The sequence below is a fragment of the Piliocolobus tephrosceles genome, chromosome 11 (assembly GCF_002776525.5).
Source record: "Piliocolobus tephrosceles isolate RC106 chromosome 11, ASM277652v3, whole genome shotgun sequence".
NCBI classification, from domain to species: domain Eukaryota; kingdom Metazoa; phylum Chordata; class Mammalia; order Primates; family Cercopithecidae; genus Piliocolobus; species Piliocolobus tephrosceles.
In genome coordinates, this window is record NC_045444.1 from 37,817,062 (window position 1) to 37,843,062 (window position 26,001).

Genomic DNA, 26,001 nt, shown 5'->3' on the forward strand with positions numbered 1-26,001 from the left:
CACTCCAGCCTGGGTGACAGAACAAGAGTCGGTCTCAAAAAAAAAAAAAAAAAAAAAAAGTATATATACACACACACATATACATACGTGTGTGTGTGTGTGTGTATGTGTGTATAAATAAAACAGGCGTGAGCCACTGCACCAGGCACTTTTAGGGCTGAGCTTGGAGGCTCATGCCTCTAATCCTAGCATTTTGGGAGGCCAAGGTGAGAGAACTGCTTGGGCCAGCCTGGTCTGAGACCAGCCCAGGCAACATGACTATACCCATCTCTACAAAAAATTAAAAACATTAGCTGGGTGTAGTATGTGCCTGTGGTCTCAGCTACTCAGGAGGCAGAGGTTGGAAGGTTCTTTAAGCCCGGGAGTTGGAGGCTGCAGTGCACTATGATCACACCACTGTACTCCAGCCTGGGTGATAAAGCTCCATCTACAAAAAAAGTTTCAATAAAAAAATTACATAATTTTAAATTCCACCAAATATACTGCTTGCGATAAAAGAGAGAATTAGTTTCAACATTACACCACTTTTTTCTCCATAATACCTAGTGTTACCAAGGATAGCAAAATTTTATATTTTATTCTAACTGAACACTAATCTGAACAGATTTATTTAATATTCATAAAATATCTAAAATTCATACTCATGGAGTTTGAGGGTGGGAAGAGACCTTACAGATCATCTACATATGATGATATTGAATGAACATTTTGTATGGTTAAGCAAAGTGAATAGAAAGATTTAAATACAACTCTCTGAGTAGAAGTGTTTTTATTAAAAAACAGAAATACAGGGCTGGGTGCGGTGGTGCATGCCTATAATCCTAGCACTTTGAGAAGCCATAGCAGGCGGATTCCTTGAGCTCAGGAGTTTGAGACCAGCCTGGGCAACATGGAGAAACCCCACTTCCACAAAAAAATACAAAAATTAGCAGAGCATGGTGGTGCTCACCTGTAGTCCCAGCTATTCGAGAGGCTGAGGAGAGTAGATAGCTTGAGACCGGGAGGTCAAGACTGTGGTGAGCTGAGATCATACCTCTGCACTCTAGCCTGGGTGACTGAGTGAGACCTTGTCTTAAAAAAAAAAAAAAAAAAAAAAACCTTGGCCAGGCGCGGTGGCTCACACCTATAATCCCAGCACTTTGGGAGGCCGAGGCAGGTGGATCATCACGAGATCAGGAGTCTGAGACCAGCCTCACCAACATGCTGAAACCCCGTCTCTACTAAAAATACAAAAAAATTAGATGGGCGTGGTGGCACCTGCCTGTAATCCCAGCTACTCAGGAGGCTGAGGCAGGAGAATTGCTTGAACCTGGGAGGCAGAGGTTGCAGTGAGCAGAGATCTAGCCACTGCACTCCAGCCTGGGTGAAAGAGGGAGACTCTGTCTCAAAAAAACAAAGCAAAACAAAAAAACCTGAACTACAAATTCCACAGTTCAAACACCCTTCTTTTTAAGGGTCAAAGTAACAACAGTTTTCTAATTTTTAGGAGTATACGCAGATAAATAAGTCTGGGGCTACTTCACAGGCTGATTATAGCACAGTGCTAAGCACATAATAGGCTTAGTCTCATAAAGGACAATTAGCTTTATTTTGTCCCAAGGATGCAGACTGTAAGCTTAAGTAAGGGCAATAATCTCAGTATGGGTAGCAAAGCTAAGGTAACACCATTCTACTTCACAGGATTATGAATAAACAGTTCTGTAACTTCATCTTACTAAGGGTCTATATATTCCCACTCTGAAAATTTAGGAAAATTAACACACATAATTATAAAATTAACACAGCTCCCAAAACTTACCTTAAATATGAAGTTTGAGCAGGCTGTGTTGTCACTGAGGAATTCACATTTGGAGGCAGAGATCTCAGTGGACCAATCTGATCGGGTCCTAGGCTATAGCTTTGGGCAACAGTTACTTGGTGAATGCTCTGACCCATATAGTTTCCACCATGTGATTGAACTGGATATGTCTATTAATCAGAAAGAAAAAGTGGATTCACGAATCTCCCAAACATGTGCCTAATGATATATTTAAAATGTTAAAAGACTTAAAGGAAAGAAACTATACTTCTTTGGGAAGCAATCTGATTCTACCAATCTATCCATCTTAGAACTAAAAGTGGAGAACTGTCAAATCACAGTGCCAAATCTATGGAAATTTGATTTGTTTGGCTGTTCTTTTATTTTTACAGAGAGCTAGGAGAAAGACAGGTGGTATACTTTTAAGTAGTGGATTGCAATCTACCCAGGTTGCCTATTACTCAGTAAACATGTCTTGCTGTTGAGCCACAGAAAACTGTACACTCCCTTGAAGGGAAGCCCACCATCACTTAAAGTCACTATAAGAATGATAACCTTCTTTACCCTCATCCCAGGATGACTCATCCAACTCCTTCCTAAGAATGAAACTTAAGAAAAAAAGCGGAAAAAGAAATAGTATAAGGGTGCCAGGGCTTCCCTGGCAATGTCTACTTTATCTCTTACCTTTAAGACAAACAGGACAAAAGTAAGGAAGAGTTATGGGTAAAAGACATGTATCCTCAGGAAATAGCAAAAATGGTTTAGGTCTCTTTGGACATTTATATGTGCCCTACTTATTTTCAGGACAACAGCTCCTTAAGGACAGGGTCTACCACCTGTCTACTATATATAGCATCAAAACAATGCACACATTTAATATATCATACCATAATGATCATCAATCCAGTTTTAAATTAAGCTATTTTTAAAACAAAGACCATTTATCTGAAAATTTAGAATGCTAGAAATTCCAAATAAGCTACATTAAGTACAATCCCATTACCTCCTTAGTAGACATGTAACAATCTACTGACAATAGTCTGAGACTGTGAGAATCAGCTTCTTCTGCAGTGTAGGGTTCCTGAGTAGCCTACACAGATACAACTAACGTGTTACCCCAACTGCTTCTAGTAGAGATATATTTTTGTCAAATTAGAATAGAAACTTTTGAATATTTCAAATGCTTGAGTGAATAGTGTAGATACAGATTACATGAGGAATCAAACAGAAAGTTAACTTTTTAGAGAAATGAGTTGTGCTTGGCAAAACGCAGTAAGTAGAATGCAATTAAACACCAAAACCTGACACAGAATAGCAAATAACCCTTTATAGACACATAAAAAAGCCAACATAGTTTTATCATACAACGATGCAGACACTGCTTTTTGTCCCACTTTCACAGCAGCAGCAAACAACTCTGAAAACAGAAGCAAACTGAATAACTCCCAAATGTCTTTTGCAGTCAGAAATCTTTCCTACCCTCCTAATATTCAAAAAGATCAAGGCATGGCACATTTGATAAATGTATCTTACCTGACGTGACAGTTACCATAGTGACTATTCTTTTTTTACTTAACAATTATGTTGTGTCAAGTCATCTAAATTATTCACCCACATTCTACCCTTTCTCCTTGGTGTCTCCTTCACATGTACCTTTAGATACCAGTGTTCATAAATTAACATGCATTTTGCTCATCCAAGCTCATTCTGAATTCAATTGGCTAACTGGCTGAAAGTTCAAACATGCTTCTGAATGGGGATATTGACAAATATAAAGTATTCACTTCACATGGCAAGCACACAAAAAAGGTGAAAAGTACTGGAAAAAGATGGCTTACGGATGTTCACGGATGGCTTATGGAGTCTGTACCTCCTACATGTGTATCATATCTTTGCTATGCACAAATTTTTAACAATTTAAGTCATGCAGCTAAGTAAAGGAAGTATAAAGCATATTCTAGAAGTTCATTATGCCTGTTAATAATCATATGAGTCAAATAAATCTTCATGGAAATTTGTAAAGAAATGTTAAATCTTGTTGAGCAGCAGCAAAGTGTTGGTACCTGGGGAACTTCTGATATGCTAGGTACTGTCCAAAATCAAAAGATTTATACTCCACATTTACAAAAAGGATTTATACTTACATAAAAGATTTATGCTTTATACTTGCAAAAGCATATGAAGAACCAGAACTACCCTCACATATTTAATGGTCTTTTCATCCATGTTAAAACTGAACTAAAATGTACTTGTGAAATATCAGTATCTGTCTAAGTTGTTCTGGTGAATGTTAATTGTTCAGTCAATATTTACTGAAACAATCAAAGATAAATTTTATAATTTTATTTACAGACAAAAGAAATCTTAATACTATGCTGTAAAATACTTTTACTTTAAAACTTGTTTATAATTTAGAAAATGTTCTCAAAAAACATGCTCACCTGCATTGGAACCCCGGATGATGCAGGTGGGTAATGTGCTGGAGGGTGGAGCTTTGAATAGACTGAGTACACTGGTGCTTCATTCACCAATTTGTTATACAGTTCCAGCGCTTCCAGGACTTTTACATTCAATTCAGACAATTCTGAATGCTTCCTGATGTAGAAGAAAAGTATTATAATACTCCTCTAGTTTTTAGCATCTATTTAGTAATATAAATTATTTTTTAAATTTAGCACAATTTCTATTTATATATTAAAAGGTTATTTTACATTTAATGAAAGAATATTCACAAAGGGAAACTGAGAGGAAGAACTGCTTAATCCTTGTAATAGCTAGCCTGATACTGAGGCAGGGAATCTAAGGCTGTTTTTCAAGCTGACTTCTTGTAACTACACTGAAAGGAAAACCAAGCCGAACTTTCCACACCTAAGTAACAAAAGGACCAGAGGCTGCTCCCTTTGCAAACTCCCCACATTTTCTGTGCAGCAGATGGGAAATTGGGTGTCCGAAAAAAATCAGACTGATTACAGTTCCAGTCTTCGTTTGCAACTTTGTAACTTAAGCCTCTGAATGGTCGCTGTCCACAACCGGCCTCTGAATGGCTGCTCCAGCCTCTGAATGGTTGCTGTCCACAACCAATCAGACTGACTGTGGGCAGAGTCTTCATTTGCATAGAAGCATTAACTGTAACTTCTCCCTAGCCTCTAACTGGTTGCTTTTTGCAAACAATCAGATGTTTGCACAGCACTGTGACCTTTGTAACTTCATTTCAGCCTCTGGTTGGCTGCTTTCTGCAACCAGACTGATCGTGAGCTTCCACTTCATTTACATGAGGTGAGCATGACGCAGCCAATGGGAAACGTCTAGGGGGTACTGTACTTGGACCCAAGAAGGTTCTGTATCCGGGTCCTTCAGCTGCTGCTCAGGCCCATACCCACATTGCATTGGGGCGTACTTTTGTTTTCAATAAATCTCTGCTTTTGTTCTTCTGTTGCTTCGATCTTTCTTTGCTTTGCTGGGCATTTTGTCCAATTCTTTCTTCAAAATGCTAAGAACCTGGAAAACCTGCAGTCACAATCCTCTACCAGTGACAATATGACTTTATAATATTAGGGAAAAGTCCTTTCCATGCCTCATAACATGCAATCAATTCATAATTTTGGTGCTGAGAGAATTTACTTTCACACATTCCAGTTTTATTTTGAGAATTCAATCATTAAAAAGAAAATTCTCAATTTGGGTAAGAATCTGGGCCTGAATTATAAATCTCAATAAAAGAAAGTACCCAGGCAAGGCCCAGAACCTCTATGAAGTACACGATATGATGGAAATTTAAAAACACTTGTTTAAAAAAAAAAATCACACACATTTTCATTTGTTTATATCCATAAAAATATCAACTGAAAAAAAAAAAACCAACTTAAATAATTATCCTTGAAAATCCAAGTAAAAACAATGTGTAAGACTAGTCTCTACAGCTCGTTTGTTGGTTGATTTATTTTGAGAAAGTAAGTAAACCATTACTTTATTATGTAATAACAACAAATCCAAATAAAAGCATCTTCAAATATGACCAAGAAGCTTCAGAGCAGACTCTTCCTACTTGATACAAATTTGTCTGTTCCCCTGGGAGTAATAAAGAACTCTCTTTGCACTGTCAAATTTATAAAATTTAAGCAACCACTTTTCATCTGGCCTGAAACATCCATAAGCCTTTTTATTGAAATGTGGTTCTTTCTATATAACTACAGAGAGGCAACAAGCAGAGGCACACAGACACAGGACTACTAAGTAAACAGTCACTGAGTCCTATCAAGATTTGTTACTTTTCTTCTACTAGTCTTTTATGTCTGAACAACAACAACAAAAAGTTTGTTCCCTCTCTGGTAGGAATGACTGCATTAAGCAGGTCAAACTCTAGTATCAAAAATAAGTTACGAGCCACCCAGAAAGCTACAGAAATTAGTGCCATGCTAACAAATGCGTAACTAAAATTTAACTGTAGGAAATCCGCAAAACCCAGTATGTTGATGAAACAACAGAAAAATGCAGTAGAAAGACGTGATCACTGTGTTTGAAATCCCCTTAAAGATTTGAGACACAATCCCACAGTAATAAGGCAAAAGAGCAACTTGATCAGATGGTAGAAAATTATCTTTGGAGGACAGAAGGAAATAAGATTAGAATAGTCTGGAACATAGTTAAGGCCAGACTATGAATCTCCAATAAATCTACCTAAACTTTTTTGGAGTCAATTTACATATTTACTCAATGTAATTTCTTAGGGTGATAAAATGCTACAAAATTTCATTCTGTAAAAGGACAGAAATGAAATGTACAATTTAACTTTCTAACAGTAGAGTTGTTTTTCTCAGTAGGAATAACAAACGCAATGATCCATTCAAGGGAAAAATTGATATTTTATTCATCTTTGAATACTTGACAAGGGTAAATAATAGTCAATAAGAATTTGTTGAAGAACAGGAAACATTTCCCAGAACAGGAGCTGCATCTGCAGCTGTGGCCATGGAACAAGAAAATATGCCAGTTGGCCTATTCAAAAACTGAAACTGGTAAGAAAACTGGTTAATGATTGAGTTCTCACTCAAAAAATTAACTAACATCAGAATGGTCACTTTGATTTTTTTTTCTTTTGAGACAGGATCTCATTGTGTCACCTAGACTGGACTGCAGTGGTGCAATTGTGGCTCACTGCAGCCTCCCTGACCTCCCAGGCTCAAGCGATCTTCCCACCTCAGCCTCCTGAGTAGCTGGGACTACAGGTGCATACCACCAAGCCCAGCTAATTGTTAAAATTTTTTTTTGTAGAGATGGGGTCTCACTGTATTGCCTAAGCTGGTCTCAAATTCCCGGGCTCCGATGATCCTCCCACTTCAGCCTCCTGAAGTGCTGGGATTATAGGTGTGAGCCCCCACACCGGCCTCACTCTGACTTCTAATTCTTCTAGATCTTTTCCTTTAACAAAATTCTTTTTATGAACCAAAAATAAGATTAAATTGTCATAGCTTCTGCCTTTTTTCATTATATATTATAATATCTGTTCATATCAAGGGATAATTATCAAGGACAATGATTTTCATTGTAGAATGTGTGGACACACACTCCGTCCTCCATGTCCATGGGTTCTGCATCCGTGTACTCAACCAACTTCAAATTGAAAATATAAAACATTAAAAAAAATTGTGTCTGAACTAAACACACAGCCACATCTATAATACTTTTTAATCTTTTCCAGTTTGATTATTCACTAACCATTAACATCCTGCATTGAAACAAAGTAGATGTGTAAGGAGATATTTAATCCTTTCTCTAAAACATGGCAAAACTACTGTCAATTGACATACAGATTTTTCATTTCTTTAGAAAACACAACAAATTTATTTTTAAAATGTCCCCTGGAACAAAGATGACAATCTCTGGTGACTAGGAAAAGTCCTGCTGCTACTGCACTTCTCTGGCAGAGGCAGAAAAGAAGTAGTTTCTGTTCTCCTTCTTATTTTGGTCCTATCTAATCTCTTTTTCTTGTGCTGTTTATATATTAATTCAATAAATACCACTAGAGAGGGATGATGATGGAATACTAAGCCCTATCCCTTGTTTTCCTTTCACTAAGGGTTCTCTCTCTGACTTCAGATAGAGAGCTGAGAAATAAGGGAGCAGAACCAAGTTAAAAGCTCAACCTTGAAAGTCTACCCTTCAGTGTTGCTCCTATTTTTAAAGTGTGATCCTATTTAAACAATAAGGGCCAGGCACAGTGGCTCATGCCTATAATCCCAGCACTTTGGGAAGCTGAGGCAGGAAGATCACTTGAGGCCAAGAGTTTGAGACCAGCCTGGGCAGCACAGCAAGACCCTGTCTTTAAAAAAAAAAAAAAAAAAAAAGCTGGGTGTGAGGCTGGGTGCAGTGGCTCACGCCTGTAATCCCAGCACTTTGAGAGGCTGAGGTGAGCGGATCACGAGGTCAGCAGTTCGAGACCAGCCTGGCTAATATGGTGAAACCCCGTCTCTACTAAAAATACAAAAATTAGCAGGGCATGGTGGTGGGCACCTGTAATCCTAGCTACTTGGGAGGATAAGGCAGAGAATGGTTTGAACCCAGGAGGTGGAGGCTGCAGTGAGCCGAGATCGTACCACTGCACTCCAGCTTGGGTGACAGGGCAAGAATCTATCTAAAAAAAAAAAAAGAAGAAAAAGAAAAAGAAAACCACGTAGGATAAAATTAAAAGAGCAATAGAAACAAAGAAATACAAGGACAAGAAATGAAAAGAGAAGACATGATTTAGCTTCAAACACTAGAGAAATTTCATTTAAAATTTTTATAAGTACCACTTCTCATAAGAATTCAATTCTTGGCCAGGCACAGTGGTTCACGCCTGTAATTCCAGCACTTTGGGAGGCCAAGGTGAGCAGATCATGAGGTCAGGAGTTCGAGACCAGCCTGGCCAACATGGTGAAACCCTGTCTGTACTAAAAATACAAAAATTAGCCACGTGTGGTGGTGCACGCCTGTAATCCTAGCTACTCAGGAGGCTGAGGCGGGAGAATTGCTTGAACCTGGGAGACAGAGGTTGCAGTGAGCCAAGATCATGCCACTGCACTCCAGGCTGGGCATCAGCGCAAAACTCCATCTCAAAAAACCCCCCCAGAAAACTGTTATCTTTAAATAAAAAGCACCTGACTCCACAGTTATCTTGGCAGCTCCTCTTAGTTGGGGACCTTCCTGGACTTAAGGCAGGATGGTCTCAAAGAAGAGGAAAAAGTCAGTGGAGTTGATCAATTCTAGGCTCCAACTCATTATGAAAAGTGGAAAGTATGTGCTGGGGTAAAAGCAGACTCTGAAGATGATCAGACAAGGCAAAGCAAAATTGGTCATCCTCACTAAAACTGTCCAGCTTTGAGGAAATAATCTGAAATAGAGTGCTATACAATGTTGGCCAAAACTGCTGTCCATCGCTACAGTGGCAATGATGGGCAGACCATGCAGAAAATACTAGAGTATGCACACTGGCTATCACTGATCCAGGCAGTTCTAATATCAGTAGAAGCATGGTAGAAGAGACTGGTGAAAAGTAAGCCATGCAAAATTTTTATTTAATAAAACTTGTCAGAGCTTGTTGCACCACCTTGCTATAAGTTTGTAAGAGTTTGGGAAACTGAAAAACAATTTCCATGAATTGTGTAGTTCCACAAAAACTTTCCCTACATTACTGTTTGCCAAAAAACAAGTGAACCCCCCAAAACTATACTTCTTATTCCTTGCATGAAAAATCTCACCTATCAATTTCTTCGAGTTTTTCATCTATCATTGGACCCATCTGTTGGCAGATATCTGTAAATATAAAAATACTTACAAATATAGAAAATCCAATTTAAGCCAATTTCAACAATTTTTAACAATATAGCACCAATATACAACACTATGCATAATACACATAGATTAAGCTCATGCTAGAGAAAGATTACTATTCAGCACTACTACTGTACATTACTATCACGTGACTAAAAGCAAGGTCAACTTTAAAATAAAAACCTCATTATGTTTTCTTGAAACTATTAACTAAGTTGACAGACTGTCAAATCTGGAGTTATCCCAAAGTCTTAAAGACATCTAGAAAACTATGACTAGTTGGCCGGGCGCGGTGGCTCAAGCCTGTAATCCCAGCACTTTGGGAGGCCGAGACGGGCGGATCACGAGGTCAGGAGATCGAGACCATCCTGGCTAACACTGTGAAACCCCGTCTCTACTAAAAAATACAAAAAACTAGCCGGGCGAGATGGCGGGCGCCTGTAGTCCCAGCTACTCCGGAGGCTGAGGCAGGAGAATGGCGTAAACCTGGGAGGCGGAGCTTGCAGTGAGCTGAGATCGGGCCACTGCACTCCAGCCTGGGCGACAGAGCGAGACGCCGTCTCAAAAAAAAAAAAAAAAAGAAAAAGAAAACTATGACTAGTTAACTAAAACAAACTTGGGCCACAATATATAAATTATGTAACTTCTGCCCATCAGATATGAAGATTTTTCATTTACTTAAGACATTTCAAGATTAAACAGTATATTTCCCAATGTGAACACTGATACTATAAAGAGCACAATGCTGTATTCTATATTCATAACCAGATGTTTCTTCTATAAAAAGTTTTAACAAGGATTATTTATTTACCAGAGATTCTTCTCCCAAGGGATTTTTTTAAAACCATAAAAAACACGTTTTAATTGTTCTCACATTTCTTAGAGACTAAAAGACATATCAACATGAATCAAGTGACTATGTTACTAAGTTAACAACGATCATGTATAATTTTGTCCTTTAAATTCATAATACAAGAAAATTAAACAGGAATAAGCATTTTAAACGTTTTGACTCAATTTGATATGCTGTTATTTTTAATTCTGCCCTTTTTGGACTGCAAAAATCTTCAGCCAATTTTACCTGTAGGCTTAAAGAAATAAAAAGACTTCCTTTATGAAAAGGATTTGCAGGTTTACGACAATGCCTTCCAAGTAATACTTGTACTATTTTACTGTACTAGTCTGTTCCCTACCAGAGATTTCTAACCTCTAGAGGCAAATACAAGGCAGAAGAAACTGAAAACATTATGAATAGCTAAAATATTAAATAACATTAAAATAATATCTAATAGTCACTACCTTCTAAATCCAAAAGGTCTTGGGAGTCTGGTTTTGAATCTGTTGGATCTATACTCTGAAGTACCTGCAGGGCTCTATCCATCTTATCCTAAAAAAGTAATAGGACACTTTTTAAAAACTCAAGAGTTTTAACTTCAGTGAATATGAAATTACTCTTTCCAAGCACTCTCAAAGATAGTACATTTAAATGTCTTGATAGTTTAACTATTAAACAAAAGAGGGACTCTACCTCATCTATATAAACAGGCTCAGGCTCTGATTTCTTAATTTCCTCCACATCATCATCAATTACATTCAATTTGTCCACAGCCGCTATAGAAACAAAGTAAATTTTAAGTTCCTCAGCATTTACTTCAGCAATTTTAGTTATTAATTTATAAGTGGTCTATGATTGTCCATAAGAAAAAAAAATAGAAGTCCTTCAAATATTCACCACATTTCATAATCAGTATGTTATTACATACGTTTGGTCATTTATTTCACACACATTTATTTAGTACTCATTATGTGCCAGGCATTGTTCAGGCATTTATACATACACTGGTGAATAAAACAGACAAGAATCTCTAACCTCATGGAACTTAAAATTTTAGTGGAACAAGTGTGCAATATTAACAGCAGCTGACATTTTAGGCATTTTCCTGAAAACTGAGTGTTACCACTGGGGTGAATAAATGTATGAGAGCAGATTATTATCTATCTAGCTAATTTCAAACTTACATCTATGAGTTCCTTCTCTATTAAAAAAAAAAACTATTGCCTATATGAACAAAAAATAAAACTTATTTTAAGCTAACTTTGATAATAGTTAAAACAACACTAAACACAAAAGTTTTTCATGAAGAGAAGGTTGAAAAAAAACTTACAAATACACAAACCCAGAAAACTACTTAAATGTTCCCTGAAGTATTGCTAGAATGTACCATATTTTAACAAAGTAAATTTTGGTAAAAATAAAACTACAATAAAAACCTACATAGCCAAACAATTTTAAATCCCAACTGTTAGCCATTTATTTCAAACATCTGGCTAACTTTCAAAGAACAGAAATCAGCATAACACAAGGATAAGCTGAAAACCCACAGTATTTTTTCCTGTTAATACTTTCCAGCCTACGTCAAGGAGAAATTGCTGTGTAGAATCCCCTGAGCATGATCTATAAAGTTATTTTTTAAAGGTATCTCTAATATGCCTATCTACCTAGAGAGTCAGATAAGAGGAATAAAAGTATAAATAATGGCAAAGTACTCTATATTCAAATTTTTCAGTGAGTATCAACTTCTCACGACTTCATTTTTCTGAATGTATCACTCTACACATACAAAGACGATGTTACACATGATGCATAACGCTTTCATTTGAAGTTCTTTCTCCTGAACTGGAAAGGATTAGCACTGATATATCCCTCAGTGAGTCAGTGTTAAGGTCAGACTGTCTTGACTTTAGAATCCTCGCTCAATCACTTACTAACCCCTCAGCCTCAGTGTCCTTATCTGTAAGACAGGGCAACAAAAGTAGCTATCTCACAGAACTGTGAGATTGAAATGAAATAGTACAAATAACTTAGCACAATGCCTGACAAATAATGAATGCTCAAAAACCAGTAACTATTTCTGATTATCATCATTAGTATTATTACAAGCTGTTCCTTTACACTCAGATCCCCCCACCTCCCTACCTGAATAACAAATGGAATGCTTTCTCAGCATCGTTGACAATGGCTAAAGTGTCTAAAATGGAACTGTCTGTGGCTGCAGACTGACTAAAGTTCAGCAGATCTGAACCAGGAAGCTTAGTGGCTTGATTACATTACTTTGTTATTGTTTCAAGCTCCCTAGGATCAAATCAAGGTGAGGAAAGGTCTAAAATTTAGGAGTACTCCTAAACCCAGTAATTATATTCGGCACTTGCCAACCACAACTTCCCCACACCATTCCCGCTTTGCCACTGTGGTTCACTGATGAATCAAAACACTCTTTGTACAGAATAGATATGAACTGCCTCTTACACTACACAGTTAGGTTGATTTAAATACCCGCATGGTCACATATGATTTTATGCCTGACTTAACTATGTATGCTAACTCTCAAAAGATGTAAAATAAGAGGAAATATTCTTGCGATTGACACAGGCTAAATTAACCCCTTAATTCGGTTAAAAAGTAAGGTAGATTGTCATGCCTATAAAGAAATGATTTAAAACAAAATGTTAAATGCCAATCTACTTTACATCCAAAACCAAATCATAAAATTTAAGTGAAAAAAACTTAAATAGATCTAACGTTCTCTAAGATAACTTACCTGCCTCAGTCTCTACGTTTAAATTAGTTGTTACAAAATTGGATGGGAAAAGTCCTATTCCTCTGTGATTTTCTCCTTTCCACCAATTGGCATCACTAAAAATACAGTGCAAAAAATATCATTTGTTCCCCCACATTTTAATACAATAGCAAAGAGGAATTAAAAATTAAATTTAGCCTCCTTTGAATATATTCATTTACATGCAGCTATAATCAAGTCATTTTTCTTAAATTTAATAAATATTAAAAAGTACAAGTAAAACAAACATCCACATCCCTACATCTAAACTGAGAACCAGGCCAGGCACGGTGGCTCACGCCTATAATCCCAACACTTTGGGAGGCCAAGGTGGGCAGATCACCTGAGGTCACGAGTTTGAGACCAGCCTGGCCAACATGGTGAAACTTCATCTCTACTAAAAATACAAAAATTAGCCAGGCATGGTGGCGCACACCTGTAGCCCCAGCTACTTGGGAGGCTGAGGCAGAAGAATCACTTAAACCTGGGAAGAAGAGGTTGCAGTAAGCCAAGATGGCACCACTGCACTCCAGCCTGGGTGACAGAGCAAGACTCACCTCAAAAAAAAAAAAAAAAAAAAAATTAGAACCAATTAGCAATTCATCATGTGTTACTCTGGGCTTTAAAAAAGTAAGCCTGGGTGCGGTCATGCCTGTAATCCTAGCACTGTGGGAGGCTGAGGTGGGTGGATCACCTGAAGTCAGGAGTTCGAGGCTAGCTGGGCCAACATGACAAAACCTCATCTCTACTAAAAATACAAAAATTAGCCGGGTGTGGTGGCAGGTGCCTGTAATCCCAGCAACTCGGGAGCCTGAGGCATGAGAATCGCTTTAACACGGGAGGCAGAGGTTGCAGTAAGCTGAGATCACATCACTGCACTCCAGCCTGGCGGATAGAGTGAGACTTTGTCTCAAAAAAAAAAATAACAAAATTAAAAAATTAAAAAGTAAACAGGAAACACTTAAGTGCCTTTTAGTAATGACCCCAAATCCCAGGCCACATCCATCTTACCACACTACCATAATAAAGTTGGTAGCCTTCCTGTCAGTTTTTTGTTCTTTTACACGTATCTACAGCCAAGTCCATATAGAAACAGACAGACATAGATGCTAATACATACAGATCTTTTTAATTTTATATATTAATTCTTTCAAATTTTGCTTATTCCTTTTAAATTAAAATTCCATCACATGAATAGGCCATATTTAGCCATTCCTGTATAGATGCATATTTAGGTTGATTCCAATCTTTCACCATTATAAAGATAAGGTAATGATCATCCTAGACTTGAAGACACACATGCAACAATTTTTCTGCACTTATTCACAGACGTGAACTTGCTGGGATTTAAGAATATAAATATTTCCTTTGTTTTTTTTTTTTTTTGAGATGGGGTCTTGCTGTGTCACCCAGGCTGGAGGGCAGTGGTGCGATCTTGGCTCACTGCAACCTCTGCCTCCCAGATTCAAGCCATTCTCCTGCCACAGTCTCCCAAGTAGCTGGGACTATAGGTATGCACCACCACTCTTGGCTCATTTTTGTATTTTTAGTAGAGCTGGGGTTTTGCCATATTAGTCAGGCTGGTCTCAAACTTGATCTCAAGTGATCTGCCCACCTCAGCCTCCCAAAGTGCTAGGATTACAGGTGTGAGCCACCACACCCAGCCATAAGCATTTCATTTTACTAGATACTGCCAAATGTTCCCTAGAATGGCTGTGAAAATTCACCTTCCTCCTTCCCCCGGTTGCATGTAACAATGTCATCTTTCCTTGTATGTGATAATTTTCCCAACTAACACCTGATAATTAGACAGAAGAGAAATCGTATTTCACTGTATGCACGTGTATTTCCCATGCATCTACTTGTGCTTGCTAGCTATTCAGACTGCCTTTTCTGTAAATTGTCTGTTCACATTTTTGCCCACTTTTCTTATTCTACTGGGTCATTTGTCTTTTTTCATGGATCTGTAGCAGTTCTTTATATATTTTGGACAGCAGTTGTTTGTCTGAATTATGCAGATACCTTCTTCTAGGCTGTCACTGTCTTTTTAGCATATGTTTATGGTTTAACTGTACAGTGGTTTTTTCCCCCTATGCAATCAAATTTGGCAATCTTTTCTTTCATGGCTTATACTTTTTCTACCCTTAAACTCCTAAATCTATTCTCCTATATACTTAACTGTAGTTTTAGTTTGTTTTTGCTTTTTCTTTTTCCCCTCTCATATGTTTAGGTCTTTAATTCATTTGGAATGAAATTTTAATGTACTATGTAAAGCTTATCAAAATTTTATCTGTACTATAAAAAGAGCCATTCATCACAGCAAAATTTATTAAATGGTCCATCATTTTTTCTACTAATTTATAATACCCTACCTTTCAAACAGTAATCTGTTCATGAGCCTATTTCTAGATTCCATTCTGTTGCAATAGTCCATGTATCTATTTACGCATCTTGTTAATGTACCTTAACACCTGCCAGGGAAGATATCCTTTTTATATTACTCTTTCTCATTTATTACACACCTTCAAATTTCCACATTAACATTAAATTACTTTTCAAGTTCTCTGGGGAAAAAGTCCTGTTGGGATTTGAACTGGAAATGCACCAAAATTATGCAATAATATAAGAAAAAGGAAATCTTTGTAATGCTAAGGTTTCTTCCCTATGAACATGGTATCTTTCTCCATTTACATTTATATAAAACATAATGTGTAAATATATATTTGTATTCTTTCATAGCTTTCAAATAATTTTATAATTTAATTCATAAAGACCTTATGTATCTTTGTTAGGCTTATTCGTTTCTAGATCATTTATATAATTTTTGTTACTACTGAGAATGCCTTTTTTTCTACCATATTTTCTAAAAAGTTGTGATTAAAGCATACTACTGAGTTTTGTATGCTGAGCTGGTATCCAACAACCTTGATGAACTCCAACCACTTGAAATAGTTTGTCCATTGGACTCCTGAACTTTCTATATGGAAAATCACAGTATCTGGAAATAATGATAATTTTATCTATTCTTTTTCAAAAATCTGACTTACTGAACATTCTTAAGTATGAGTCTTACGTATGAACTAATGTCTATGATTATGAAACATCATTTCATTTATGAGCACTAGAAAAAGATGAGTTATATATCATCCAAGTTCTTAAAGCCAGAAAATAACTGATGTACTGACAGTTCTAAGATATCATATCTGCAAATATCTATGTAAGATAGGAAAAAGTTTCTTTTTCTTACATATTTTTAAGTTAACTTTTCATTTTGAAAAGGAAAGCTGAACTTGAGAAATTTTTATAAAAAACGAGAACCCAAACCTGTGAAATGGATGCACGTGTTTTATATGAACCTACCAACAACTATATGTATACCCTTCCTTAGTGGTCCTACCAATATAGGATACTTTTCCTCCCAGCCACAACTACAAACTCTCTGATGAAGCATAAAAGTAGGCAAAGCAACCAAATTGACAACTCCTTCCCAGCCCTAATCCAGCTCTATACTCTCTTCACTGACTACAAGTTGATTCTATGGAATGTTGATGGCAAAAAAACATTGTTCAAGTTTAAATTCCCAAATTAAAGAAATTGGCACTCTAATTTTACACAAATCATTTAATAATTAAAGAAAACTTTAATGTAGCATTTATATTTAGAGCTTTTTATATTAAAAAATAAATCATAACTGAGTGAAAAACAAAAAAATGATACAAGTGTAAAGAATATAAACCTCACCTTCAACAAATATTATTCAGCTAACATTTATGAAAACCTACCACGGAGAAAATAGTACCTTCAGGCTAAGCACTGAAGTTACAAAGATAATTAAGACACCATTTGTGCCCTCAAGAAGTTTAAAATCTAGCATAAAGCTGTAGTCCCAGTTACCCAGGAGGCTGAGGGACGAGGCCTGCTTGAGTCTAGGAGTCCAGGCTGTAGTGTGCCATGCTCATGCCTGTGAATAACCACTGCACTCCAGCCTGGGCAACCCAGTCATACCCTATCTATAAAAACAAGAAAAAAAAAATCTAGCAGTGTTTTACAACCTCTCCTACAGAACTGACTAAAAACATGTTATCTTGCTTTACCTTCAGAATTTGTTTTCTCCTTTGCCCTTCCTCCCGCCCAAGGAAGTGATGAGACTCTTCAGAATCAACTGATTTAGTAGAGAGACATACGTAAAGAAGTGCAGTTTGCCCTCTGTATCTGGCGAGTGCTACATCCATGGACTCAACAAACCCCAAATGAAAAGTATCCATGAAAGATAAACAAAAATGACAATACAACAACAAAAAAAAAACCCAAAAATTTTAAAATACAGTATGTTGTAGTTAAAAATACAATATAATGATTTGCATAGCATTTACACTGTATCAGGTACTATAAATTATCTAGAGATAATTTAAAGTATATAGGAAGATATGTGTAAGTTACATGCAAATATGATGCCATTTTATATCGAAGACTTGCATCTGTGTATTTTGGTATCAAGAGGGGTCCTAGAACCAACCCTCTAAGGAACTGAGAAATGACTCTGTTTAAAATACAGTATGAGAAATGCTGTTATATATGTTCAGAGAGCTATAGCTCAAAGAAGGGAACTCCTAACTCCACTGGGAACTAAAAAGCAGAGAAAGGCTGAAAGGCTTCCCAGAGGATATAAAATCTGACACGGGTTTTGAAGGTTAAGTAGGCACTTGCCAGGAGGAAAAGAAAATTAAGGCTGTGGAAATAAAAATGACATTTTCCCCTCCTGCCATTATTGATAAGCAAGAAAACAAGGCACAAAGAACAAAAACCTCTGTATTCTGAGATAAAACAAAAAATGTTACCATACTTAGTTTTAGGTCTCAAAGTACATGAAAACTTGAGCCTTTCCTTTTAACTATTGATTTCTTAACAAAAAGTACTCACCTGCTAAGTTTTGCAATGACAATGACTGAAGGTAGTAATGTCCTCTCTGGATATAAGAATCACATGAGAAAACTGCTATTTCTACCATGAACATATGAATAGTAAACCTGGAAAAACTTGGTAATCTTGTGGGGGTCTTATTCCTTAAAATACCTGTTTTATTTTTTAATATAGGGAGGCATCTTTTCTAAAGCTTGGACTGCCTTGCAACCTATCCTTGAAAGTAAAGTTCTTCTCCTTTTCTAAATGCTTTTACCTCCTTCAGCAGGGCTTTCCAGGCAGACAGAACCAAAGGTACAATGCTACAGAGGACTAAGCGGAAAATGGCATTTTTGGAACCGCAAAAATTCCACTTGATTATTTGAAATGGTACACAGAAAACAAACATGGAGTGGGCCAGGCATGGTGGCTCACGCCTGTAATCCTGGCACTTTGGGAGGCTGAGGCGGGTGGATCACTTGAGGCCAGGAGTTTCAGACCAGCCTGGCCAACATGGTGAAACCCTGTCTCTACTCCTAAAAGTACAAAAAATTAGCTGGGCATGGTGGTGCATGCCTGTATTCCTAGCTACTCAGGAGGCTGAGGTGGGAGAATCGCTTGAACCTGGGAGGTGGAGGCTGCAGTGAGCTGAGATCATGCCATTGCACTCCAGCCTGGGCGAAAGAGTGAGACCCTGTCTCAAAAAAAGGAAAGAAAAAGAAAAGAAAAGAAACATGGAGTGGTAAGATAAAGCTAAAATGTAGAAAGTGAAAAGCTTTTCTTGATATACTCTGTTAATAAAAAATGTGCACCTTTGGGCCGGCGCAGTGACTCACACCTGTAATCCCAGCACTTTGGGAGGCCAAGGTAGGCAGATCACCTGAAGTCAGGAGTTCGAGACCAGCCTGGCTAACGTGGTGAAACCCTGTCTCTACTAAAAATACAAAAATTAGCTGGGCACGGTGGCGCATGCCTGTAATCCCAGCCACCGGAGAGGCTGAGGCAAGAGAATCACCTGAACACAGGAGGCGGGGGTTGCAGTGAGCTGAGATGGCACCACTGCACTCCAGCCTGGGTGACAGAGGGAGACTCCGCCTCAAATAAATAAATAAGAAATGTGAACCTTTTCTATCAGCTCAATGGTTTTTGTTTGTTTGTTTGTTTTTGAGACAGAGTCTCGCTCTGTCATCCAGGCTGGAGTATAGTTGTACAATCTCGGCTCACTGCAACCTCCGCCTCCCAGTTTCCGGCGATTCTCCTGCCTCAGCCTCCCAAGTAGCTGGGACTACAGGCGTGCGCCACCAGGCACAGCTAATTTTTGTTTTTTTAATAGAGATGGGGTTTCACCATATTGGCCAAGGTGGTCTCGAACTCCTGACCTCATGATCGGCCCACCTCAGCCTCCCAAAATGCTGGGATTACAGGTGTGAGCCACCATGCCCTGCCAGCTCAATGGTTCTTAAATGGAGATCCATGAATGATATGTTTTCAAGAGACTTCAAGGGACTTGTGTGTGTGAAAATTTTATGCTTTACATTTCACAAAGGTATAAAAACAATGAGTAGAGTCATTTTGTGGACGACCTCCTTTTAACTGAAGACTGTCATTTAACTTTAGCATGCAAGTTTGCATTTGTTTACCAGCGATTACCAATCACCTAGAATGACAATATTTTACCCATAAGCATGCTTACAGCAACTATAAAATTGTGATGTACTGTTGTCAAAATGACAGCAATTGACCTACATATTCCGTCATATTCATGTTGAATTCTTTTAGCAGTTACAATTTAAAAAGTTCTTTTTTGTGGTGATAAACCTTAATTGAAAATTGTTTGGTGAGCAGTAGCTTATTTTAGAAAATTTTATTATATAAAGCAATGCTCTGAATTAAAATCTTAGATAAAACCACCCATTTTGTTTTTATTTTATAAATATCTTTAACTTCATAGTTGTATAAGAGTATCAAAACAGTAAACATAAGCTCTTTTGTAAGTACTCTAACTAAAAGACACTTATAAGCTTGACATTTTAGACTGTCAGTGTTCAGAGCCCACACTCTTTCTCTCCACCTTTACAGACAGTCTCAAACTCATGATGGCATGACTTACGATGGTGCAAAAGTGATACACACTGAGGTACCCATAAACCATTCTGGTTTTAACTTTCAGTACAGTATTCAATAAGTCACATGAGATATTCAATACTTTATTATAATAAATAGGTTTTGTGTTAGATGATTTTGCCCAACTGTAGGCTAATATAAGTTGAGAAGTATCTGCATTTCTATCTATTCTCCTTCAGGGATCATGGTGTTCCACTCCAAATGATTATTTAAAAAATTTTTTCCTCATGCAAAAAAGATTTTCTAAGTAAAGATGGTACTATCTTCATTGTCTAAGAGACCTTCCTTTTCCTATCCTCAATTTCTTGCAAAATTTTTTATCTTATCAAAACCAATCAAGAAACAACTGAAATGGAACCCTAGGATAAGCCTTCTTTGCCAGATGCTTGCACCAAGTATAAATCTGCTATCTGGGCTCCAACAGCACTTCTTTTATGGTATTCACCACACTCTGCCTTCCATACAACTGTCTATATTGTAATTTTAACTCCCTTACTTTATTCTAGGTTTTATGAAGACAACTGCATCCTCATTTGTTATTAATTATAAATAGTCGATTACATAACATTTTCTCAATAAATATTTACCACAGCAAAGTAAAACCATTACTTATCTACCCTTTATCTTAAAATATACTAGAAATATTAGACTAGTGCATTATAAATAACTAAGTTATTTATAATGGATACCAAATACATCTGCAATCTCTGTTCACAGCAACAAGCTTACTTCTCACTGTTGCTAAGTTTCATGAATTTCTTTTAAAAGTACAGATCAGTATTAAGCTCAACAGAGATTGATCTATTTTTTATGACAGCTTTAAATGGCAGGAAAATTCTGAGGAGAGTACAGTAGTAGATTAAGAAATGGGGAGGAGCCAAGTATAGCTTTTGGTGCTTTGATCAAGGGTATATCGCTATATTTCTTCCTAAAGTTTTTCTGCCAGTAATTTCGGTACACACAACTGCCAACGTAAACATATGCAAGTAACTGAGTATTTACATGTTTCCCACTTGTGGTCATCCGCAATATTTAATACGTTTTTCATCCAATACATAAATTATCAAATATAACAAACAAATTATCAAATATAACGAGAGGAGGCTCACATTATCTACCTTTTATTTTAGGAAAAAACAAGGTATAAAAAGGTTCTATTATTATTTAAATACACTAAAAGTCAAAGAACTGAATACTCTGGATTCTAAAAGAAGGGCATTACACTTTAAAACTTCCCATAAAGATTTAAAACATACCTGTCATCCAAAACAATAATTATTTCACCATGTTTAAAGGTGAGTTCATTGTCCTCAACAGCTTCAAAATCATATAAAGCTCTCACTTTCCGTGCAACCTTATTATTTAACTGAATTTCTGCAGATGGATATAAGGATTTTGTTTCTGTGTGTGGTTGTTTCTGTTCTTGCAGCGATAATTCAATAGCTAGTTTCAAAAATTAAAATGCAAAGCAACTGGAATTAATTTTGATAAACATTAGATGACAATGTAAAATTTAGTAAGAATAAATCAAGCATTTTATTTGTCTAATTACAAGCTACAGTTAACTTTCGGGAGGGTGGGGCAGGGCAGGGAACCATGACATTTTTAAAATAAAGTTTTTGCTCATTCCTTATTATCACGGTCTGTCATATACAGCAGCAATTATTTTTATAGCAAACAGATTGTGACATTATAATATGGGTAGCTTTCCATATAGGATAAGCCATGAACATATTTCTGTGCTTGACTCATAACTTTGGCATTAAAAAAAGGTCAAATGTAATCTCTCCAAAGGTAACACATCAAATATATATTATTGAAAAAAGATAATGAATTAAATTCATTTGACAGCATGTCATTTGTTTTCCTCACTTTTTGGATGCTACTGGTTTTTAGATTTGAGGTAGAAATAAAAGTATACTAGTTTTATTATCATTTTTATTTAAAAAAATGTTCTGGCAAAGATATTTTAAGCAACGCTAACTTACACATGCTTGATCATTTACCTTTAGCTATGTCTTCATCCTCTTTGTTTTTGTTCGATGACGTATCATTCTTGGCAGCAGCAGAGACAGTCTGTAAATGTATGAGTAAAATGAACACAACTATCTCTTCAAACAAAACACAAGCTCTATAACTACTTGCAGATGCTAAATTTTAAAAAATACTGATATAACTGAGTTTCATTTAACAGTGAAGTTCTTTTCTGAGACACGGTCTCACTCTGTCAGCCAGGCTGGAGTGCATGGCACAGTCATAGCTCACTGAAACCTCCAACTCCTGGGCTCAAGTGATCCTCTTGCCTCAGCCTCCTGGGAAGCTGGAACTACAAGTATATGCCTCCACACCTGGCTAATTTTTATTTTTTGTAGAGACAGGGTCTCACTATGTTTCCCAGGCTGATCTGCAACTCTTAGCCTCAAGTGATTCTCCTGTCTCAGCCTCCCAAAGAGCTAAGATTACAGGCATGAGCCACCATGACTGGTCTAAAAGTGAAGTTCTTTATCATAATTTTAAGTAATTGTTTTCAAATACTAAAATAAAACATCAGATTTTTCAAGAAAACATTATCAACTCACACAGGACTCAAACTGGCTTAGATTTTGCATAAATCTAACACAGAACTTGGCATACAGAAAGTACTTAAATATTAATAGAATAAAAAATATGACTCTTTCCTGATTGTATTCCTGATCTCAAGGTCTCTTAGTGAGAGGAGCTCTACTGCTACAGGAGTACAGCTACATGAGAAGTGCCAGCAAGAAGTCATGATCATCACTGAAGAGAGAGGAGTGGGGACAGAGACAAGAGATGCAGTTCTAGGAATACGTGTGAATTCCTTTTACTAGTTACTGTGGCTGGGTGGCAGTGGTCTGCCAGGCAAAGCAGAGAACTAAGGAAGGTCATGCTTGAATTTAATAAATGGCATGTAAGACAGGTATCTAGGACTCCGATCCATCAACCAGTTTTTTACATAGATTTTTTCAGAAAAATATGCAGAAAGGACAGAACAGGAAAATGTTTCCTTTTTATTATTTATAAGACTCTTGTCTCAAAACTCTACCTTGTACTCTTAGGTCTGGTCAGCTATAATCTTTTTTCAGTTGGTGTGGCTCATGCCTGTAATGCCAGCACTTTGGGAGGTCGAGGCAGGTGGATCACCTGAGGCCAGAAGTTTGAGACCAGCCTGATCACATGGTGAAACCCCATCTCTACTAAAAATACAAAAAATTAGCCGGGCATGGAGGTAGGAGGCACCTGTAATCCTAGCTACTCTAGAGGCAGAGGCAGGAAAATTGCTTGAACCCAGGAGACGGAGATTGCAGTGAGCCGAGGTTGCGCCACTGCACTCCGGCCTGGACAACAAGAGTGAAACTCCGTCTCCAAAAAAAAAAAAAAGCATCTATTTTTCTCTTTAATCTATGATCTAAAAGAAAAGAAAATATAGTACTTCTCATAGTCTCTTTCCCTAGCCCATATCCTAATATTAATGGGAGGGAATAAGGTACTGAGAGCAAAATCCAAGGAATAGTTTCTTCCCCTAGACCTAAAAAAACAGCCCACTCCATGAGTCAACATCCCTGCCTCCACACCCCAGTTCTAAAGCTATCCCCTCTCCCAGCAAACAAATTTCTAGTCTTACATTTCCATCCATCTTATATGTAAAGCATTCACTCTAGGCATTTTCACTCTTCAACAAACAAGTCTTGAGCCTCTCAATTCCATGAATTTGTTCATTTCACTTATCTCCTGGTGTGACTTCTTCACTTCTAACAAAATATTAATACATTCAAGTTTCAAAATTCTACCTCTTTACCTTCTTCACCATTCCAATCGGTAGTCACCTCTTTCTCTCTTTAGTATTCAGACAGACAGCATACAGTCTATTCCCCTCATCCTATGTTTGTCACTTACAATCCAAATTAGTTATTTTTCACATGTATAAAGCTATCGTTCAAATTTGCCACAAATTTCTCGACTATAAGGGCTATGTCATACACCTATGCCTTTTACATGACTGCAGACTTAGAGAAACATTAAATACACTATTTTTGTCTGATTAACTTCTCAAGGTTCTGCTATGTGGAAGAAATACACATAAAAACTAGTATGTCTACTAAATGTAAGGAAGGCACTATGCTAGAGAGTCATTTGGGAAGTAGAGGTGGAAAATGATAATCTAGACATACCTTGCCTAGTCTTTACATAATATACAAACCTTCAAATTATTACAGGGTCAACCATGGGTCTGAATGAATCTCTCACCTGAGAACCTGCTGGAGGAAAAGTAATTCCTTCCTCTTTCATAGATTTAATAGTTGCAGATATTAGACTAAACTGAGGGTCCTTCTGAAATTCTTCTGACCACTCCACCATTAAAGATTTCAGTTTTTCACATACTTTAGGATGTGCCTTTTAAAGAAAAGGAAAGGGAAATGAACACAAATCTACGGTTAAAATAAGTACTTAAATTATTTAACAAGGAGAATTACCATCAAAATTCTCTTTAATTATGTGAACATCAACAAAAGTCCAGCAATTTCTAGCCTAGTTGAGTAAATGACAGATGCCTATTTACATGCTATTTCATGCAAAATGACTGTTTTTAACACCAATTCCTAAGTCTTACTATAATGACAACAAATCTTTTATATTCAGAGATTATTTCCTCCATGTTTTGGAGAATGGAACAAGAGAAACTTGGATGTAAATCTTAGCTATTCCACTTACTAGCTGCATGACCTTGGACAAGTTACTTCTAAGTCTCAGTTTTTGCATTTATAAAATAAGAATGATAAGAGAATCTAATTTCCAAGAATCTAATGCTCCAAGGGTAGTTAAGAACATTCAACAAGACAGTATATATAAAATGCCTAAAGCAATGACTACTTACTGGCCCTCAAAAAGGATTTGCTATTATCTACAGTATATATACTTTGGGGAGAAGAGTTTTTGGTGCTACAAATTAAAAAATCAAATATCAGAACACTTTATTTCATTTCAATGTATCTAAAAATGACTTCATTTATAATACTTTAGTAATACCACATATAATAACAACATACAATCTATGTATTTTTTAATGACTTAAATTTATTCTGTTTTTAAAATTTACCTTATTTTTAATCACAGCACGTACTTCTGTTGCAAAATCACGGGAACATACTTCTAAATGAAATATCTTCCCACAGTTTGCCACACAAGCCCCAAGAAGCTATTAATTGAAATAAAAATTAATATACAAATGTTAAAATATTAACTTACTGTAATTAAAAACATTTAAAATTTGTGTCAAATAATAACATGACTTGTACTCACAGTTAGTGCCTGCAGAGCAACATGTGGAACCTTATGATTTACCCTTTTCATTATGGCTTTTAGGCAATCTTTCGCTCTAAAAAAAAAAAAAGAGACAGTTAAGAATTTATTGATAAATGTAATTCAAACATTAAGGTATTATTCTATTACCAAATACTTTTATATTTAATGGCTCAAGCCTGTAATTCCACCACTTTGGGAAGCCAAGGCAGGAGGACCACTTGAGCCCAGGAATTTGAGACCAGCCTGGACAACAAAGTAAGAATTTCTATCTCTATAAAAAATTTAAAAATTAGCTGGGCATGGTGGCGTGTGTCTGTACTCCTCGCTACTCAGGAGGCTGAGGCAAGAGGATTGTTTGAGCCCAGGAGGCTGCAGTGAGCTGTGTCATGCCACCGTACTCCAGCCTGGATGACAGAGAGAGACTCTGACTCA

The 26,001-nt window shown here is 36.9% G+C and overlaps 1 protein-coding gene and 1 pseudogene across 1 annotated transcript in view; one reads left to right on the forward strand and one right to left on the reverse strand.

Annotated features, from left to right (window-relative positions):
- Window positions 1–26,001, reverse strand: part of STAM2 (signal transducing adaptor molecule 2) — a 56,532-nt gene that overhangs the window by 5,064 nt on the left and 25,467 nt on the right. Inside the window, exons 3-13 of the mRNA XM_023217439.2 lie at window positions 25,567–25,642; window positions 25,364–25,462; window positions 24,514–24,660; window positions 22,254–22,323; window positions 21,504–21,690; window positions 13,207–13,301; window positions 11,136–11,218; window positions 10,907–10,994; window positions 9,535–9,589; window positions 4,240–4,393; window positions 1,799–1,968 (exon numbers count right to left, since the gene is read on the reverse strand). Of these exons, the coding sequence (XP_023073207.1) occupies window positions 1,799–1,968; window positions 4,240–4,393; window positions 9,535–9,589; window positions 10,907–10,994; window positions 11,136–11,218; window positions 13,207–13,301; window positions 21,504–21,690; window positions 22,254–22,323; window positions 24,514–24,660; window positions 25,364–25,462; window positions 25,567–25,642 (1,224 nt within the window). The remainder of the gene's footprint in view (window positions 1–1,798; window positions 1,969–4,239; window positions 4,394–9,534; window positions 9,590–10,906; window positions 10,995–11,135; window positions 11,219–13,206; window positions 13,302–21,503; window positions 21,691–22,253; window positions 22,324–24,513; window positions 24,661–25,363; window positions 25,463–25,566; window positions 25,643–26,001) is intronic.
- On the forward strand, window positions 8,997–9,333 carry LOC111546113 (annotated as a pseudogene).